Source organism: Podarcis liolepis (genome assembly GCF_965112155.1).
Source record: "Podarcis liolepis genome assembly, chromosome: 3".
Classification (NCBI taxonomy): domain Eukaryota; kingdom Metazoa; phylum Chordata; class Lepidosauria; order Squamata; family Lacertidae; genus Podarcis; species Podarcis liolepis.
Window position 1 is genome coordinate 69,905,136 of NC_139557.1, and position 21,257 is coordinate 69,926,392.

The 21,257-nt window shown below is 41.2% G+C and overlaps 1 protein-coding gene across 15 annotated transcripts in view; it reads left to right on the top strand.

Moving 5' to 3' along the window:
• The window catches only part of ARID1B (AT-rich interaction domain 1B), a 357,120-nt gene that overhangs the window by 16,602 nt on the left and 319,261 nt on the right, over positions 1–21,257 (top strand). For all 15 annotated transcript variants that reach the window (XM_083496337.1, XM_083496351.1, XM_083496347.1 and 12 more), the window contains one exon: positions 20,881–21,075. In XM_083496337.1, the coding sequence (XP_083352463.1) occupies positions 20,881–21,075 (195 nt within the window). The remainder of the gene's footprint in view (positions 1–20,880; positions 21,076–21,257) is intronic.

A 21,257-nucleotide genomic window follows, 5' to 3' on the forward strand; every position in this document is an offset into this window, starting at 1 on the left:
AGAATCGGCTGTTCAATGTGAGGTTTTTGCCTCAGCCTTTTCTATCTGCAGTAGAGAGTTGCTTGCCCTGTGCGAGGTCTTTAACTCAGTGGGGGAGCATGAATTAATTAAAAGCACACCACCACCTTTAATTTATACAGGTCTAAAGCTACTTACGTTCTCATACAGAGGAGGGGAAGCACGTGTGCTTGAGCATCAAAATGGAATTCACTGTTTTTGTAGCATTTAGTTAAGATATATAATTTATCATTCAATGTTTACATGTTTTTAAATAGTTCTTTTTGTGAGAAATATAGCCGGTGGTGAGAGTGCCACAAAATCCCCAAAGCTGTTTCCAAACAAGGTACTGAAGCCAAGGACATTAAGTCGTTTCCAGAGGTTTCAGTATTCTTCCTCCTCTGCTGCCTGCCAGGCTCTGTCCCTGTCCCTCCCCTCTTTTAAAATCCTTTTGATACCTCAAACTGCCACCCCCTGCAGAGAAGTCTGGTAGCATGTGTCTGCTGTCACTTTGAGATTCTCTGCTTGGGAATATGTGAAGAACCTCCAGTACATCTGAATATGTTTTTAGCTCACTATTCAGGCTTTACACATAAGATCCAGACACCTTTTCCTGAAGGGGCAGCATGTATTGATTCTTAAGAGTTGGAGATTCAACCTGGTAATATTTTAAGTTTCCAGTGCCAAAAGAGCAGCAGAAGCAGATTAAGAGGTACAGTATAATAATGTAATCTGTTCATGAATGAACAGAAGAAAATTTCTCAGTGCTTTTTTAATTTTTATCTGTTATAATTGTTTTATATACTCTATAAAATCAAATAAAGACAACTTACAGAAATAATTCTAAGTGCTGAGCAAGTGTATGCCCTTTGTAAAGATGTTGTACTAGAAATTTTTATTTAGGAAGCATTGTTTATTTTGGTTTTTAAGGGTCTTTCACACAGCATGGCTTGTTGTTGTGAATCTAAGGCTTGTAATGGCTCCTGAACTGGACTAAATTGAATGTGGATTTAGTGTCAGTGCTTTAATTTCATGAATAGAAATTCTCATATATATATATTTTAAATTGACTATCTTAAAAATAAAGTATTATTTAGTAAATAATGTGCATGATGACAAGTCATCCAGCTATGATAATTATATCTGCTAGTCTGTAAGATTCACATTGGTAGCTATAGTACGATCAAGTGCATTGGGAACTTTTGCTTTCTCTGATAATACGAAAGCTTTGATTGTATGCTCATTTTGCTTTTCTGTATTGTTGTGTCTCTAGTTTAAGGCTTGGAATTCATGAAAGGTCCAATACATAGCACTTAAAAGTATTGGTTTGTGATAAGAAGCATTTTTCACCATGCTTGCATTTATTCTTTTTCTTATTATTAAAATTTGTATGCCACCCTTCACCCGGAGATCTCACGACAGTTCTCAGCATACAATACAGAATAAAACCACAAAATACACAATAAGAACAAAACAAACAAATAACCTCTTCATCCCTCAAATACATTAAAAAAGATATAGCCTGTTAATCAACTAAAGGCCTGGTTGAAGAGAGATGTTTTCTCCTGGCACCTAAAAATGTATAATGAAGGTGCCAGTTAAACCTCCCTGGGGAGAGCATTTGGCAAATGGGGGGCCACTGCAGAAAAGGCCCATTCTCCTATTACCTCTGGACCTCTCATGGAGGAGGCACACCCATTGACAGCCTGGGGTGAGCCAGGGCTTCCCTGGTCGGTCTGATTTGGTTCGGGATCCGGCCAGACCAGTTGCACAGACCTACTTGCATGTGTTCTGTGAAATTACCCAATGCTATTTCCAAATTGGCTACCTCCAGTTGACACAGAACCAATTTTGGCCCTGCAGAGACCATTATTTTGAATAGGGTGAGGTGTTTTGTAGCATAATACTCTGTATTGTGTTTTCAACTAGGTCTTGTGGAACGTGCCTTTGAATAGCTATGCTAACCTTTCCCGATGGTTACACTAGCCTTCTCCAAGCTGGTGTCCACTTGCTATTGATGAAAAAGAATCCCTCCTATTCTAGACCATTGGCCATGCTGATGGAGGCTGGTGAAAGCTGAGAATCCAAAACCTCTGGAGGATACCAGGTTGGGGAAGACCCGGTTACTTCATTAAAATAAAATATTTTAAAATGCTTACTAAGGCCTACATTAGATGCCTGCTTCTTAAGCCACAGTTTTCTCGTGTGTTAGATTATGATGTCTGCTCCCACCATGTATAAAATTACTGTACTTTTCGCACCATAGGATGCGCTTTTTCCATCTTAAAAACTAAGGGGAAAAGTATGCGCGTCCTTTGGAGCGAATGCAGGGGGGAGGCAGGCAGGAGCCCCACACAAGCTTTGCACGGCTCTTGCAGGCTTTTCCCCAGGAAACCTATCCAGCCGGAGGGAGGCTGCTCAAGGCTAAAGAGGAAGCCAGGGCAGCGAGCGTGATCCACCAGAGGTAGATCTTAACACTTGCCTCACCTGGGAGCTTCTCTGGGCAGGAATTCCCTCAGCTTAAGTGGGGTGGGGGAAGTGTGGCAGGTAGGGGGGTACCTACCTAGACACTGAAGCCAGTGTCTTTCCAATGAAAATTGGGAGTGGGCATTGTGTGAAGTGGCTGTGGATCTCCTGCCGCAGAACTGTAGGACTGTATAGAGTTGGGAGGGCCACCCGAGGGTCATCTAGCCCAGCCCCCTCACAATGTAGGAATGATAGCTAAAGAACGCCAGGCAGATGGTTCCCCCAACCGCTGCTTAAAAGCCTCCAGTGGTGGAGACCCCCAACACCTTCCGAGGTCATAGAATTGCAGGGTTGGAAGGGAACCCAAGGAGTCCAGCCCCGGTGGACATCGGGCGCGATCCATCCCGTTGCGCAAGGCTAAAGAGGAAGCCAAGGCAGCGAGCGGGATGGATCGCGCTCGCTGCCTTGTCTTCTTCTTTAGCTGCACTAGAGAGGTTTAGCTCCTGGCTGGAGAGGTTGTGCGGCTATGGATCCCTCTCGCTGTCTTGGCTTCTTTGCTCTTTGGGGCTGGGGGGGGGGGGACCTGGGCTTCCCCCGCAGCCCCGAGAAGCTCTGGGAGAAGTGGACAGGCTGCGTGCAGCGTGTCTGTGGCTCTTTGGGGGGGGGGGAAATAATATTTTTTTCCTTGATTTCCCCCTCTAAAAACTAGGTGCGTCCTGTGGTCCGGTACGTACAATAGAGCAAAAAATATGGTACATATCTGAACATGCAACAATTCAGTTTAACATACTACAGCTTTCGTATGGTTGGCATATACCGTATTTTTCGCCCTATAGGACGCACTTTTTCCCCTCCAAAAATGAAGGGGAAATGTGTGTGCGTCCTATGGGGCGAATGCAGGCTTTCACTGAAGCCTGGAGAGCGAGAGGGGTCGGTGCGCACCGACCCCTCTCGCTCTCCAGGCTTCAGGAAGCTCTGTGCAACCCTCGGGAGACCGGCGCCACTTCGCGCCCGCCTCCCGATGGCTGTGCAGAGCTGCCTGCTGTTCCAGGGCGAGCGCAGCTTTGCGCAGCCATCCGGAGCCGGGCGCGAAGTTGCGCCTGCCTCTCGATGGCTGCACAGAGCTGCCTGCATTCTGAAGCCTGGGGAGACCGGTGCGACTTACCGCTGGCCTCCCTAGGCTTGCGGATAGCAGGCTGTTCTTGGGGCTGGGATTGGGGGAAGCTCGGGCTTCCCCCGTGCCAGCCCCGCGCCTGGGGGGGGGGAAATACATTTATTTCCCGCCGCAAAAAACTAGGTGCGTCCTATGGGGCGGTGTGTCCTATGGGGCGAAAAATATGGTAGTTAGGTATGTGCCTCTGGATGTTGGCGATGGAAGTTGTCGTAATATGCAGAAGTAGAACTGTGGCTGGAGAAGTGGTGAACACCAGCCAATCATGACACGGATATCTAGTTTAGAGCAGCCCGTGCGTGTCAATAGTCCGCTTCCGAAAAGGGGCTAAGGAAACTGATAAACCCATTTTGTCCATAGGATTCAACTTTATGGTTGAGTCCATAGGATTCAACTTTATGGTTACTGTATTTTTCGCCCTGTAGGACGCACTTTTTCCCCTCCAAAAATGAAGGGGAAATCTGTGTGCGTCCTATGGGGCGAATACAGGCTTACGCTGAAGCCTGGAGAGTGAGAGGGGTCGGTGCACACTGACCCCTCTCGCTCTCCTGGCTTCAGGAAGCTATCAGCAAGCCTGGGGAGCCCGCGGGAGTTCCCGCAGGGCTCCCCACGCTGTGGATATCAGCCTGCTGCCCGGCGCGCGAGGCGCCCTGAAGCAGAGCGTCCCTCATGCCAGGCAGACATCCGAAGCGTGGGGAGCCCTGTGGGAGTTCCCACAGGGCTCCCCACGCTGTGGATAGCAGCCCGGCGCATAGGGCACCCTGAAGCAGAGCACCCCTCGCTCTGTGGCCAGCCCCACAAGCTCGGGGGACAGTGGGGAGGCGGAGTGCCGCCATGCCACTGTTCCTCGACCTGGTTTTTTTTTGGGGGGAATAAAGGGAATTTCCCCCCCTTTATTTCCCCCCCCAAAAAAACTAGGTGCGTCCTATGGGGCGGAGCATCTGATGGGACGAAAAATACGGTATATCCAGTAGTTGCTAAACGAGAGAGCAACTTGTGTAACTTATTTTCAGTTCCATCATGCAACTCCTGTGCTCCCCAGAGAGCCTGTGGACATCTTGAACTGTGTGGCCTGTGCAATACAGGGAGGAGTAAAGAAGCTGAAATTGGGTGGAGGAACTTTGTGTGAGTGTGCAACCACTGGATACCCTAATGCTGTGAAACATTATTTTCCTATTTCTAGCTCCAACATGTTAAAAGTTCCTGCATTGTCTGTATTGAAGTCTGCATTTTAAGTTGTTGCCACCAATTAAGCATAATATATTCAATATGCTTACCTGTTAAAGTATCCACCTCAGAACTGGTGCCAAAGTCTGAAATCAGTGTGATGTGTGCATGTGCATGCATATTACAACTCCAGATAACATCTTTGAAAGGACGGATTTTTTGAAAGATCTGTGTTTATAGTGTTTGCTGAGACCTTTGGCATTGTTATAAAAATATGCATTTTTCTGGAGACAAGAGGTGCTTTCTCAAGGTTGTCTGAAATGTTTTAACTTAAGTAGCAAATGAGGTGTGAATCAAATTGTCAGATGGATGGATGCCAAATTATTGCAGCACTTGCTGTTTAAAGTAACTGGCAATGTACTTGGAAACGTGTGAGCCTAACAGATAAATGTGTAAACAGCACCTTTCTCTTTCATTATATCTGGTTTCTCACTACTTTTCTTTATACTATGAGGACCTAAATTTGTGTGGGAGATGTCATAGCTACTTTCAACTTGTTAGTTTATGATATCTATATCAGAGGTTCAGTTCAAATCTGTGCATGACATAAGTAACGAAAAATGGATGTAAGCAAATTAACTTTAGCAAATGCTTCCTCAAATATGGAAAAACTGCATCAAGGAAATAATATTTTAAGCAGTACTTTCTGAAACGCTGCATAAAATTGCATCTTTTATTGTGTATTTGGCTTCCATTTATTTTGATAGATATTTTGTCTTAGATTCCTGATCACTTAACAGTTCAATGCTGTTTAATTTCTATTAAATTGTAGTCCCCACTGGTCTTAATGGGATGTGCTCCCAGGTAAGTATTTATAGTAGCTGCAATTCTTTTTAATGTTAATTGACAATTATGATAAAAAACAAGGAAATACAAAACATTTTCTTTTTTTATGTTAGTTAAAAATATGTTAACATTATAGTAACATAGTATCCAAATGGTTTTTGGAAATTTTTAGCCGACATCTGCTAATTGCTGAATGATCATTTATTAAAGTTCTCATTTTGTGTATGTTTGGATTGGGTATATACAAGACATAAAAAAGCAAGTTCTTTAGTGCTATAGATGCCATAATAAGCATTCTGATGATTCTTCAAAATATGGTTTGGATGATAGGAAACTAGCCACAGGCTTGTATTGGCTCACACAGAGTTTAATGCATTACTTTCTGGTTTAATTAAATTACTGTTTGTCATTACATCTGAATAATGGCTTGAGCAAACCCTCCAAAGCAGGATTGCAAACCACACTTTTATATTGTTTCATAATCCTGGTTCGAAGGATTCATTCAAATCATTGATTCGCTGGTTTGAATGCAACAGCAAGCAGCGACTGATAAGACCAGAAAGTGATGTATCACAGCACAATCCTAATGGTGTCTTCAAAGTAAGTTTTATTGAATTCAATGGGACTTGATTTCAGTCTTAAGCATCATGTGGAAGAGGGACAGTCCAAGCCTGTTGTTTGGTTCAAGTCATTCAAACTGTGGTTTGGAGGATGGTTTGTCGGCTCAGATTAGCAGGTAGACTAGCTGAGGTCAGAGTAGAAATTAATGGAGATTCATCTGGAAGCCCAGACTACATCAACTTAATGAGTTAATGGAAAGCCGATATGTCTTTAAATTCCCAAACTAATTTGTTTCTAAATCATTTTTAGGAGTCTCTTTCTTCAATCCAGGGTTTATTAAAGAAGGAATTCTGTCCATTTAGTTGCCTTAATCTTCAGACTTACATTCTAAGCTGCTATCACAACTTTTCACTTCTTCAGTCATAAGTTAGTTCAAATGTGTATGTGAAGAAAACCCACATTCCTCCCTTCCATGAGAGGATAGTAGGAGTACATCAGCCCAAGGCTTCACTCAGACTTGCACACTTAATATTAAACTATGGTTTAGCATTATGAGGGCCTTCTCGGTAGTGGCGCCCACCCTGTGGAATGCCCTCCCATCAGATGTCAAGGAAATGAGTAATTATATATCTTTTAGGAGAGTTCTGAAGAGAGCCCTGTATAGGGAAGCTTTCTAAGGTTAAATGTTTTTCTGTGTTTTTATATATGCTGGAAGCTGCCCAGAGTGGTTGGGGCACAAATGGATGGAGGTAGAAAAGAATAAGAATAATATGTGGCTATTTGCCCATTTTGCATATAATGCTGAATCATGCTTTAAACGATATGTGAATTGATCTAGGTGAGACTTAGGCTGATTCCCTCATCTCTCCTTTGGTGCAGCTGGAGAAGGAGTTCAGAGCATTTGTCTTAGGGTTTAAATTAATTATACTCGGTTGCTACAGTTTATTGAAATAAGAAATGATGGGTTTTGATCCTAGCTTGTTTTCGTAGCCAAGTTTTAACTAACTGGTTTAAACCAGGAGCCAGGTTCTTTATTAAACAGGAGGGAAGTTTTGAGTGAGTTGCTGCAAGGCTCTATCCCCAGACTGGTACTTTCAACATTTTTTTCCGTACCTTAAATGAATTTATTCAGAGGATAAACTTTCTGGATGAAACAAAACAGCACAATAGAAGATGAGTACAGTGGTTACAAATGCTTTGGGTTACAAACACTTTGAGGTACAATCTCCGCTAACCCGCACATACTTACCTTGGGTTGAGAACTTTGCCCAAGGATAAGAATGGAAATTGTGCGCCGGCAGCACAGTGGCAGCAGGAGGCCCCATTAGCGAAAGCGCGCCCCAGGTTAAGAACAGTTTCGCATTCAGAACGGACATCCGGAACAAATTAAGTTCGTAACCCAAGGTACCACTGTAGAAAATTCAAAATGAAAATGGGGCTGAAACTCACACATTGAAATTAAGCAAACAAATGCAAAAGTAATGCATTCAGACAAAGCAGCAGCAGCAACAACAAATATACAGCAATAAGTTGTACAGGCATTAGGATGGGGAATCCTGGATTGGTAGTAGTATATGTGAAATAGATTCTGGGATTGTGTTGAGTCAGCAGTGTTGTGTGGCTTTATTAATAGAACCAAGGCTGCCAGCAGGATTTTATGGGCCCAGAACATTGTACAGTGGAACCTCTACTCACAACCACAATCTGTTCCAGAGGCCTGCCTTATGGCGAAACGGATCGCTGGGAGAAGCGCCGTTGTGTGCAGGTGTGGGTGGTGATTACCCTCTTCTGCGCATGTGTGAACGGCGGCAAACCCACCGGTTACTTCCAGGTTTGCCGTGGTCGCAACTTGGAATGTGTGAGTGGAGGCGGTTGTGAGTAGAGGTTCTACTGTATGTAGATTGGGTTTTTCAGTGCACCCACAAAAGGGAGCAGAAATGTGTGTAAAATGTGCATATGCTTTGTGTCATGCCAATTTGTATCATCTTTTGCATATAAGATAGATCTAAATCAGGAGCCACACACAAATAAGATTTCAGGTAGAATGCCAGCAGTTGAAATTTGACCTGCTTAAAGGAACAAGAACCCTGCAGGGACCAAATGCCAACCCTTATGATTCTGTGAACTATAGTTTATTGTAGGGATCCCTACCCCTTTTGAAGCTTGGGGGCGCATTTGGAAATTTAAGAAATTGTCATGCGCATCACAAAAGAAAAACTGGTGATGCTTAAATATGGAAAAACACCTGCACCCCAAAAATGAAACAGAAGGGGGAGAAAACCACCATCCCCAAGACCTGCCAAAAAATGTCCCCTAAATTAGATGAATAACAAAAAGGCCAACAGCACCCAAACAAGCAACACGCAGGAAACAGCTACTAAAAACATACAAAGCACAGACACAATCAATCACCCTAATAAGAGAATACAAATTGCTCCATCCCCAAAGAAGCAAACTCTTAAAAACAAGCAAAAACCTACTCCTCAAATACACAAAAACCTGGCAAAGCAGCCCCACTTACAAAGAAAGAAAAGCAGGCAAAACACAGCTTACAAAATAAAAAGAATGATATGCTTTGTAAACCTCTTCATTACTGAAGCGGAATCAATCCACTGCCATTTCTTTGCTTATCAAAACATTTTCTGCTTAGGAGAAATCTGTTTTAGGTTTTTAATGACATTTTCAATGCCTGTGTAGTATCATTCAAGTTGTTTTCCTTTGGATGATTTCTTCCTACTCTCCAAGTGTCCAGTCAGTTTTTTCCAGTCCATTTCCCCCCATTCCTCTGGGTCTGTAGATATTTTATTACAATTCTGATCAGTCTAGTGCATTTTATATAACCTTGTGGGTTATTGCTAAGGGGGTAATTGCAGATTAAATAAGTAATTGCATTCCTGATTAAAAGTTGCTTCCTTCCAGATTCTAACTGTGTAATACTCTGTATAAGAGGAAAACTAAGCATGAGAAGGCTAACTTCACTTCTTGACTGTGTTTTCTTTAGTCCCACGGTTTCATTGTGTAGAGCAGAATCAAAGTTATTTGTAGACTTTGAGTTCTTCATTTTCTTGCGGTCAGATACATTTTCTTTACTTGCATTGTTCTAATTAGATTATTCTGAGAGCTGTTTATATCAAACTTCAAATTTATCTATATTAACCTTATAACCAATGCTTAGAATTGAACATTATTTTGCTTTTTCTAATTTGCATTGAGCCTTGATAAAGGTGCACTTCATTTATGGTGATGCACCTTAGATTTTTGGTGAGATTTCAATGATTCTTAGTATTACAGGACAATTCTGTTCATGTTTATGTGGAAGTAAGTCACACTCTGTTTAATGGGACTTAATGCCCTAATAAACGTGTTTAGGATTGCAGCCTTAGGCTGCAGTTGTAACCATGTCTACCCAGACATAAATCCTATTGAATTAAATGGGGCTCCCTCCTGATTAATTGGTTTTGGATTGCAGTCTGTGTCCCAAAGAAAAACAGAAGAAATTAGTTTTTGTAAAATAACACATAAAAGGAAATGTGGTTATTTTACACAAGTTCAAGGTGAAATAATCCTTTGGCGAACATATTTTGTTTAGTGGTGAAAAGAATATGGCAGAAGGAGCACTCGTGTATTATTTCAGCAATCTTACAGGAGGTGGAAACTAAAGTCCAAAGTAGATATGGCTGAATGAAGAAAGACCACAGTTTATGTTGTAAGAACGTAAGATGAATGTGCTGGATCAGGCCAGTGGACCATCTAATCCAGCATCCTTTTCTCAGTGGCCAACCAGATGCCTACAGGAAGTTGCCAAGCAGGGCTGAATCACATGAGCACTGTCCCCTCTTGCAGTTTCCAGCAACTGGTATTTAGAAGCAAAATGCCTCTGACTGTGGAGGCAGAGCTTGGCCATCACGGTTAGTAGCTATTGATGGCCTTCACCTCCATTTATGTGCCTAATTCTCCTTTAAAGCTGTCCAAGTTGTGGCCACCACTGCCTCCTGGGGGAGCAAGTTATGGAGTTTAACAATGCACTGTGTGAATATTTTGACTGTCCTGAGTCCTTTCAACATTCCTACATTCAGCTTCATTGGAGAAGGAGGAAAAACTCTTCGCTCCCCACTTTCTCCATGCCATGCATAATTTTATAAACTTCTATCATGTCACATTTTCTCTAAACTAAAAAGCTCCATCTATATGTTGTAACTCTTCCTCATAGGGGAGTTGCTCCAACCCCTTGATCATTTTGGTTGCCCTTTTCTGAACATTTTCCAATTCTACAAAAAAAGGCCAGAACTGTGCACAGTCTTCTAAATGTGGTTGCACCATAGATTGGTATAACAGCACTAAGACATTGGCAGATTTATTTTCCATTATTTCATAATGATCCCTAGTATGGAATTCACCTTTTTATCTGCAGCACCCTAGGTTGTCTTCATCAAGCTATCAGCTATGACTGATATATTTTGTTTTTAAACAACTTCCAAGCATTTTGATGTGATTTGTCCCTTGTGACTTTGTCTTTCAACTTCCATTTTACATGTCCCCTTATTTTGGGGAGATTTCCTCTTGTGATCAAATGTGATCATGCTGGATTTTTTTGGGCAATTGCCCATTTATATGTATATTTAATTTAATAGCACTACGGTCACTGTTCCCAATTGGTTCAACAAACTGACGTCTTGCACCAGGTTAAGAACTCCCAAGTGAGTTTTGTGGAAATAATTTTTTTTACTGTATTTCCTACTTTCATAGAAGTTGCATATGTTTTATACTCAATTTTTAAAATAGAAGGTTTGCATGTAGAACAGCTTTGATGAGAATGCAGAAGTGTACCTTTTTGTCAGTGCATACTCCCTGAATCTTTCACTTGTGTATCAACTTCAGATTCCTGCTGTTGCTGTTCTTTTGGCTCCTTAACTATCTTACTTCCTGGGATCTTTTTGAAGTTCTCAGCCTCCCCCACATAGGCTTCTGCTGTTGCCAGTGCCTGTGTGAGGTTTTAATGCTAGTTTATTTGGCCATTTCCCCATCTTGCATTGGAAATGACTGCAAATAATCCTGCACATTTATTCCCCAAGCAATTGGAATATGAACATTTGACATTATACTAGTTCAGTCAGTCACTTTAAACATCTTCACTGTTGTATCTGCCATGCATTATGAATTTTTCAAATTGTAAACGGGGGGGGGGGGGCGGAATCAAAAGCTGTTGTCTCACTAGTGGAATAGCTGGAGGAAGGGAAGTAATTTTTTTCTCTGATCTCCTCCCTCCCCCCCCCGAAAAGCTGTTTTAGAAAGTTGGGGGACCCTGTAAAACAGTTTGGAAGGTAAAGTGGTGGGCTGGGAAATCTGATAAAACCACTGGCTCCAAAGCTGTTTTGCAGGTTGGACAGGGGCAGCATTCTGTACAGTTTTTATGTTTCTGAACAAATTGAGCTGTAGCTAACTGCTGTAGCGTTCTCAGACCCTTGAAGATGCTAATATTTTATAGGATTTTTTTGTTGTATGATTTATCCTCTAATACTGTACAGTTTATTTATCAAATAAGCAATCATTCTATTGAGTTTGCATTTTTATTTCTTTTCTCTGTATGACCATTTGCACAGTGAACTATGGTGCTTCTTTGCTGGGTGCATTATTATAAAAGCAGTAATTGTGGCTGAATCATTGGTTTCACATATCCTTGAAATGATCCTCAGTGATACATTCTTGAATATATGAATCGAACACACAAGAAGTTGTAATTGTTTTTCACTGGACCTCTACTGCTACAAAGCATCCTCTTTTCCTTTTAAAGGGAAATTTACAACTGTAAATTAGTATTAGTCTTTTAAATTCTAAAATCCAGATGAAATGTATTCTCCAGAGTGTTGTTTCAGTGTTGCAATATAATCTTTCCAGATGATACATGATTTAGTTGGAAACAAATTAGCAGCTATGCATGTCTAAGAAAAGCAATTTAATAAACAAGATTTTTGTAAGACCTAATCAGAATTGTAAAGTGATACTTGGGAGTGAGTTACATTATACGAAAGATCTTGTGTGGCTGAAGCTTTCTGTAAGCATGTGTGTAAATCAGTTTCTTAATGTTGTTTCCTCCTGCAGTGAATTTTTTTAACTAGTACGTAATATCTCCCCTTTTCCATGTATGTCTACATGTCCAAAGTTAGGAAAATCATGATTCTCTGCTTGCCTAGGTGCTAAAAATTAGATGCCTCTGTCTAAAACCCAATTTTCTCCATACCCCTTTCCATGCAGTTATTTTGTTTAGAAATTTGGTAGTGTTACCTAGGAACTGGAAATATTTTTCAAGTCTGGCTTATAGCTACCACTTTTTTACTTTTGATTATGTGAGTGGTAGGAATAATATGTTTTTTCAATTTTTTGCTTTTGCTTTCTGGAATTATTTAAAATAGATACCCCTTTTGAAACAACTCAGAACTGGCAAATTGTTTTGGTTATGTAGTTTCACTGGCATAAAAGCCAACAGTACATGATTAAAAGCTGTGACCCACAACCCAGTTAAGGTGGAGTAGAGGGATTCAGTTCAGTTTAGCCCCATTGCTGTTTATGTCTAAGTATTCTGACAGAACTGGCTTGCTGTTTGGGCCCAATTACATATGTTGAAAGAACAATTCAGACCAATGGAATTCAGTCTCATTTTAAGGAAAGGTCTATTTGAAGCGCGGTCATCACATGAGATCTTTTAATAAATATTAAAAAATGCACGTACAGGATCAGGTGCATGAAGTATGTAGACGATTGCTGCCAAAATCCCTGATTCCCAAGGTCCTAGGTTCAGCTAGAGATCACAAGCTCTGCAAGCAGTCTGGCAGAATGTGTAAATTCCCTCTAGCAAACCACTTCTTGGTCATTGAGCTTAGAAAGCCTTTGGAAGCTTCAGGGGAAGTTATTAATTAGCAGTCTAATAGTGCACGTTCAAGGAGTTTAGATTTCTTCTGCTCAGTAGAGTAGCTAGACTGCATCTGAGAAATGTAAAAATCAGTCAGGGATACTTGGCAAAGGTTGGAAGATGTAAATACTAAGGAGCATCTTTAATGGCCTCTAACAGCCTAGCCCAGCCCTTCCCTTTCATTTTTTTAAAAAAAAACCAGTTACCGTAAATGTCTTAAAATATTGCCTCATATAAATAGATACAATGCGTTGGGAAACAGGGAGACAAAGTAGCAAAATTGTTTCCCTTGATTTAAGACAGCAGGACCAAGACAAATAATAGGGCAGATACCATGCATTGAAAACACATGGCTTCCCCCAAAGAATCATGGGAACTGTAGTTTCCCCACCACAGAGCTACAATTCATGACACCTGTATCAAACTACAGCTCCCAGAATTCCTTTGGGGAAGTATTGTGCTTTAAATGTGCATTGGATCTGCACATGGTGTTTGCTGCCTCTGGGCCTTTTGTCTGGGACCGCTTATTGAACAAGTACGGTAGTCAACAGCTGTGATTCAAGGAACCTGTTTTTTTTTCTGAGTCTCTCTCAAGAAAGTGAGCTCAATTCCCTCTAGATCAGAGGTTTTCAACCATTTTGGGTCCATGGCTCCCTTGACCAACTACATTCTTTCTGCGGCATCCCTGTGGGGGTTTTGTCACCCCTCGCCTGCAGAGCTGGCAGCCCCTCACCCCTCTTTGAACACTCCTTGTGGAGTATTCCCTCGGCCTCCTCTCCCTACCCTCTCCTTAGGAGTACGCTGGGCTGCCGCAGCTGCTGCCCTGTTCTCTAAGCTGCCCCCCCCACCCCAAAGAGAAGCACCTCCTCACACTGCCCCACAGGGGCCTGGGAAGCACCCCCTGCCCAGCCCCAGAGACACCAATTGCCTGCGGAGCTTGTAGCCAGAGCTGTTGCAACAAACAGCTGTGCAAGCCCTTGGGAGGCAGAGATAAGAGAGGGCATCAGGGGAGGGAGGGAAGGAAAGAGGGACAGAGGCCAGTGTTGCCTGTAGCACCCCTGGCCATCATTCAAGGCACCTCAGGGTGCCACGGCACAGTGGTTGAAAAACCACTGCTCTGTATACAACATATAGCAGATAAAAGCCTAAAGAAAAGCTGGGAGAGTTGTGCTCATATTTTTAAGACAATGAAACAGCTTCTCAGTCAGTTGGCTTTTCTGAAATCTTTAAAAACAAACAAATTGCAAATCAACCTTAACACTAACCTCTGAGCAGCTGACCCCCTGATCTACCAACAACCTTGTTATATTCATCTAGAAATGCCATGGTATAATTGACTTAAATTGACAGTGATTCTCAGTAAGAAATGCTGAATAGTATATTTGTAAATTAATTCAGTGAGTGGAAGATGGGAGTCACAAGTCGTATTAAAACTGTCAGGATTTTTTTTTAAAGAAAAAAACACAAAAAAACTTTATTTTAGGCTGAAAAGCTTCTTGGTGAAGTCACTACATTTATTTTCACCCCCACCCTCAGTTTTAAATAGCAATGCTTTTCATACTGTCAGAATTCCATGCTGTGACACCCCTTCTCAAAAGTTATGACAGCAGTGTAATGACAGCTACTGCCTCTTGAGAATCAATCAGGCAATTAATTTTGTAAATGAAATGCTGATTATACAAAGCTTCACATGAGAGGCCCAGTGATTAAAATCAATTTAACAAATTGTTTCAGGTGGGACTTGATTAATAATTTGCCATAAATGTGGAGGATATATGACCAGCATACATTTTTTCCTGTGTTAATATATAACTATATGAAATAGAATAGATGTATTTTTGTACATGCCCTTCCCCAATGTGAATGCCAATGTCAATAAGGTTGCCTCCCATTCTAGGGTTCTGCCCCCCCCCCCCGCAAAATTTATTAACAGTGCCGTTAGTTTTCTGTGGCACTTCTTGCTGCCGTGGGTGGAGCTTGTTCTGGCACAGCTGCATTACAGTGGTACCTCAGGTTACATACGCTTCAGGTTACATACGCTTCAGGTTTTCCTTTGCTGAAAGATGACATTAAACTATGATAATAACTCTTGCTTAGCTATTTGGAGAAGTACCATATTTTTTCGTGTAAAAGACGCCCCCATGTATAAGATGACACCTATTTTTTTAAACCCAAAATTAAGAAATTAAGTTGTTTAGCTTGTGGGGGTGGGGGAGGTCACTTCCGCCAATCACTCACCTGCCTGCCCACCACTGCCGATCTCTTGCCAAAGCCACTGCCAATCACACACCTTGCCGCAGCCGCCAATTCCCAATCGCCGCCACCTACAGCCCACCTGCCCACTTGCCGCAGCCACCAATTGCCTGCCCGCCTTGCCACAGCCGCCAATCACCTGCCCAATTGCCGCAGCTGCAGCCAATCGCCAGCAGCCTTGCCACAGCCACCAATCATCCGCCCAATCACCACTGCCAATCTCCTGCTTACTGCTGCCATTAATCGCATGCCCCCCCCGCATTCACTATCTGTGTATAAGACGACACCCAATTTTCACTTAATTTTTTAGTAGCAAAAAGAATTGTCTTATACACAGAAAAATACGGTATGTGTTAACCTCGTGACTTTTGTGTGCCTGAAATGTAGCCTACAGTATAAAGAGACACTTCTTTTGCCCCACCTACCTTTGCCTCTAGCCCCCCACACCACTGGCGCGTGATGGTGCCCCCCCATGGAAGGTTTCTCACAAGGCAATACAGCCATTGGGCTGGAAAAGATCCCTTATCCCTTTGCTAAGACTTCAGAACCTCTTCAGGCACAGAAAGAAATAGCAGTTTGTTAACACTTGTCCCAGCGCCTGGTAATCAGCAGGAAGCATGATTAAGTGTAGTGTAATGCAGTATGATCACATCTTGTACAGTTGTTACTCCCCCCGCCCCCTGAGATGGTGCATATATGCAAAAATACATATACTTGAAGTGCACCCCCTTGGTGGAACTGTCCCATGCGAGCATCCTTCTGTGCCCAGAACTTTGTGCCAAGTGAGTCTTGACACCCCAGGCAAAGCAGTGAGCGTTGACTCTCCTTGCCTTGGTTACTGAATTCTCGTGGGATTTTGCAAGAGCACCCCAGAGCCCAGTAAGCAAGACCGAGAGCTTATAAGCTCTTTCCATGCCACAAAGGCCCTGCATGAAAAGAGCTTTTAAACTCTTTGCCTTCCATGCATTTTATTTGTGTGAGTTCAACTGGCCAGTCTTCCTGCGTAGAAGTTGAAATTGCACATGTGAAGTTGTGGTCTGCCTTTCTGCTGTTTTTAGACAATTGATCTTCTTGCAACAGTGATTTCTACAGATGAATTTTATTGGCTCTTAAGATATTATGGGAAAATGCTATGCTTCTTTAAAAAAAAAAATCAGAGGAGTGGAATTTCAGTGGCGTAGCGTGGGTTGTCAGCACCCAGGGCAAGGCAAGTAATTTGCGCCCCCTAACCTGTGGATTTGCGCCCCCTAACCCTAACCCCCAGATGCTGCGCCCGGTGCGGCTGGCCCCCCCTGCACCCCCCATGCTACGCCACTGTGGAATTTATCTCATGGACAGTGTCCATGTCATTTCTGATCGCAATAAGGTTTTTGTTACCCATATTTCTTAATCATTTCCCCCAAATACCTATACAACTTTTGAATAAAATGCACAATAATAAAACGGATTGTGAAACAAAACAGGTTTAAAAAAATCAGAGCTGTCAGTAGCATAAAATAATACAGTCTGTACAAAGCAGCAGCAAAACAAAGCAGTTTTAAGTTCCAAAAAACCCTGTTGAATTAGAAATGTTTTAACAAGCCCCCTAAAACTATATGGGGATGCTTTCTGAAGCTCTACAGCTTTAGCACTACCACTGAAAAGGCAGACTTCGGCTCAAAAACCCCCTCTTGTGAGCATGGAAGCCACAGTAAGACTCCCAGCAGCAGCAGCAGCAGCAACAACAACAAATAAAAAAATAAATGCTCATGGAAATTGATCTCTGTAGTTCATGAATCTGAAGAATGTTTTGGTCACTCCAAGATAATTAAGGGGCAGGTAATTTTGATTAAATATAAACTAGAAGGGAGAGCTAAACAGAGGACCTGAAGAAGGTCAGAGAGTAGGAATAAAAAGTGATGCCAAATATAAGTCAGTTACTACTGTCAAAAAAATAGTAATAATAATGTGAAGGGCAACAGCATTAAGCTGTGTAGCCTGCTTGTCTCAGCCTGTGGTATTGTTTTGGCCATTGGGTGTGATAAATGTGTGTATTTGGGTTTAAATATTGTTTTAACCTCTGCTTACACTTCCAGTGGCACCACAAAGAGTCGACTTGCACGTAGTTCATTAAAAACAGATTTATTTTTTGTTTCTGTTGTGATTTGTTTGCTTAGTACTCTAGTCACAATAGATTTATCCAGCAGCATAAAAAATAGATAGCAAATGCCTGATCCTGCAACTCAAAAAGTTTAAAAGCCATCTCGGAATAAATATATTAGTTTCTAGAAGCTAGTAGTTTGGGTTGAGAAAAGGGAGCATGAAATACAGTTTTCAGTTTAATGTCTCTCCACTCCAACAGTGGTGTTTTCTGAGGAGTCTAGAGGAAGTGTTATGGCATAGGCCTCTTGCTGCTGCTGTGACTATATATGCTATATATTAAAGAGCATAATCAGTGAAGCTATAGAAGTGATAAAATAGATCAAGACATTGTGAATATACTTTCTGATGGAAGTCTTAATTCATTTGAACAAATGCCCCTTTCCTTTGAGTAGTATTGTTTCCTAGCATATTGGTGTGTTGCTGCTGTATTTTTTATGCATTTAATTGGTGATGTACCATTTGCAAAATATTACAATAATGAATATGCATAAAATGTGTCTTAGTTTGAATTAGTATAATCTTACATTGTGTTGCATTGCAATAACACAAATTTTAAGGGTGGAATCCTGCATCCCTGTTATGTGTGTATCTGCCCAACTCTGGGACTCATAAATGTCTAAGTGGATGCAAGTTTGAAGTTTTTAAAAATGATTAATTATGTAATTTATCTTAATGTTTAAGCCATACTATTGCATTCATACACACAGTTTAAACTTTTTTTATCATCTGTCTTGTCTGACCCGGTACTGTAATTGAGAACTCCACTTATGTGTTTATTTCAGGTGCTTCCTTATAGTATCGTGCAATATAAAGCATATGGTTACCTCTTTTAATTGAGCTTTTTTTCTGCTTACACCAGAGAAGTAAACTTTGTGATAATCAGTGTCAGTAGCTGATAGTTAGCTATCTATATTTTGGAGTTCCAGAGTGTGTTACAAGTAGAATAGCACACTCCTTTTAATAAACTGGTAGGAATCTTTGGCAACAGCTTGGTCAAAAGCAAAGGTTGTGTGTTGATAAGCATTTCGGAGTAACACAATATCAGTCCCTTGTCAATTCAAATCTGTGCAAATATTTAATAATAATGGGCATAATCACCATTTTCCTAAACGCCTTCATATCTAGTGCTTGTAGTTAACTGATGTGTAGTAGATAGGTAGCCGTGTTGGTCTGCCATAGTCAAAATAAAAAAATTCCTTCCAGTAGCACCTTAAAGACCAACTAAGTTAGTTCTTGGTATGAGCTTTCGTGTGCATGCACACTTCTTCAGATACACTGAAACAGAAGTTGCCAGATCCTTCTATATAGTGAGAAGGTGGGGAGGGGTGTTACTCAGAAGGGTGGTGGGAATGGGAGATAGGCAGATAGCTGGGAGAGCCTGTTGATGACTCTTAACGACTGTAATAGGTCTTACAGGAAAAGGCAAGGGGTGAGAAGGTGAGAAATGGTATAGTCAATGGTATAGTCATAACTGATGTGTGTTAAACTTGCATTTGGGATACCTTTTCCACCTTGTGTGCGTACCCTTAGCAGATGCCTACAAGATTACTACCTCAATGAGCCTCATTGCCTTTTCAAAGTAAAGATTAGAGTAAAATAACTTCCACTTTATGTCCTTGTGAACCTTTTACTCTTTAATGTTAAATATATCGGTATGCTATGTTTTGTGACTTGTTCAATCTCGAGATAATACTATATCATGGAATGCTGGTACAAGGTATATATTTAAACTCACTTCCATGTACCTAGTGAAAGATACCTCTTAAATTAATGGCACAATGTATTAGTGGTTGCTGCTGAAAAGAAAACCCTTCAGGTAGTTCTCACATGCATGGTGACGGGGAAAGGGAAAAACTCCTGCTTGCATTTGTACTTTTCCTCATCCTGTTCCAGTTTTTGTACTGCTGACATCAACACTGAGTGTTCTGAATGAAACAAAAGTGAGTGGTGGACACATATTTTAACATAACATAGTTCATAACATAGACAATGATACAAAGAAGATGGATAAGAATTGTAAAAGCCACTGTATTGTTTATAAGGAGACTGGAAAAAATAAAATCTATGTGGTATGGGGAGGTGAAATGCAAAATAAAGAAGTGGAATAAATATCCAGGTTAAGAACAGATTGAAATGGAGAGGAGACTAAGAGAAACCAGAGTCCATTAGAACATGCAGGAAAAAGATTGAGTAAATAAGAATGGGAAGGAATTACTGATAAGAACAACACTTGGTAAATATATCAAAGAAAAATAATGTTTGAAAGAAATTAGAATTGAATATTGAAAAGTTGCTGATAAGGTTGCAAACACCAACTTTGATAAAACACAGTAAACGTGGTACATGAATATTTATGTGTATTGCAAGGACTTTGCAGCTGCAACTGTTCAATTCATTTTCGCATTTAAAACTGTTCATAGGGCATAACGGTGATCCACTTGGAGTGCCATATTCAAATCTGAGCACTTTGTTACTAAAAAGATTGAATGAAAGGTACTTCAGGGAAGGCCAGCTATAGAAATTATAAAGTTGGGGTATTGGAGCAGAATCCACTAGAGTGCATGTCTACTCACTTTTAAAATTGTGTTATTCAATAATTCTCCACACATATTGTAATGCATTAAACTACCAAATTGCTTTCAAAACTTACTATGTATTTAAGGCACTTGGGGGAGGGAGTTGGGTGCAAGAACTGTTTTTTGTTGTTGTTGTGGACTGTTCAAGAAGTTGAGTTCAGCATTTGAGTTTCCCTTTCAACATTTGTCAAGCTGAAACCCCATACATCCGACAAATAGACTTTCCTGTAAAGGAATGGATGCTGTAGTTACTGCTTGTGAGATATGATTTCTTAAGAGGGTTTGTGTTATCGTGAGCAGCATCAGAAATGATGCACTATAAATGCAGTACATACGATGCCAAGAAAAATAAGTCCAGAGTTTATTGTTTTTTGAAATCAAGCAAAGAAATAATAATAATAATCAGAAGAGTCTTTTTATGTGAAGTTCTGTTTATGACTCACTTACTGACTTGGAATGCAAAATTGTAACACTGTAAAGAGTCTGAAAGCAGGACAATTAGAACATATGGGCCGTAATCCAGTAGGGAGGAACCAAGCATGGAAATGGCTTCTTCTCATTGCCAAGTGTGCACTTGAAGAGCTTCACCATTATCTATCTGGCAAGGGAACCTTATGACTAAATTTTCTTCTGAATTGTATTTCAGAGGCTGAAATTAAGCTACCATTTCTGTGTGTATGTCAAAAGACATTTAGCAGATTTCATTTCAGAATGAAGACATGCTGAAAATGCACAAACCAAGGCTTCATATGATATATTTATACATTGATTTTATGTTTCCCCTCAATCAATAGGGCAACCCAATGGATCCAATGGTAATGAAAAGGCCTCAGTTGTTTGCAGTGGGCAACAGCCCTCACTCCCAGACCCAGACAAGCAGTCCATATCCAGGGCAGTCATATGGACCTCCAGGACAACAGCGCTTTCCAATGGCAATGCAATCCCGGACTCCAGGTTCCATGGGGGGAATGCAGTATCCACAGCAACAGGTTTGTGAAGAGATTTTGTTTGCACATGTCTTCTTCAGTTCCTTTTCCTGTCCCGCAATCTTTTTACTTTCATAATACTTAGGCTGCAACAGGCCTCCCCGAGATGTTTTTAAAATGTTTTAACTATGTTTTAGTAAATTTTAAGCAGTTTTTAGTAGCTGTGTTTTCAATGTTTTATCTTT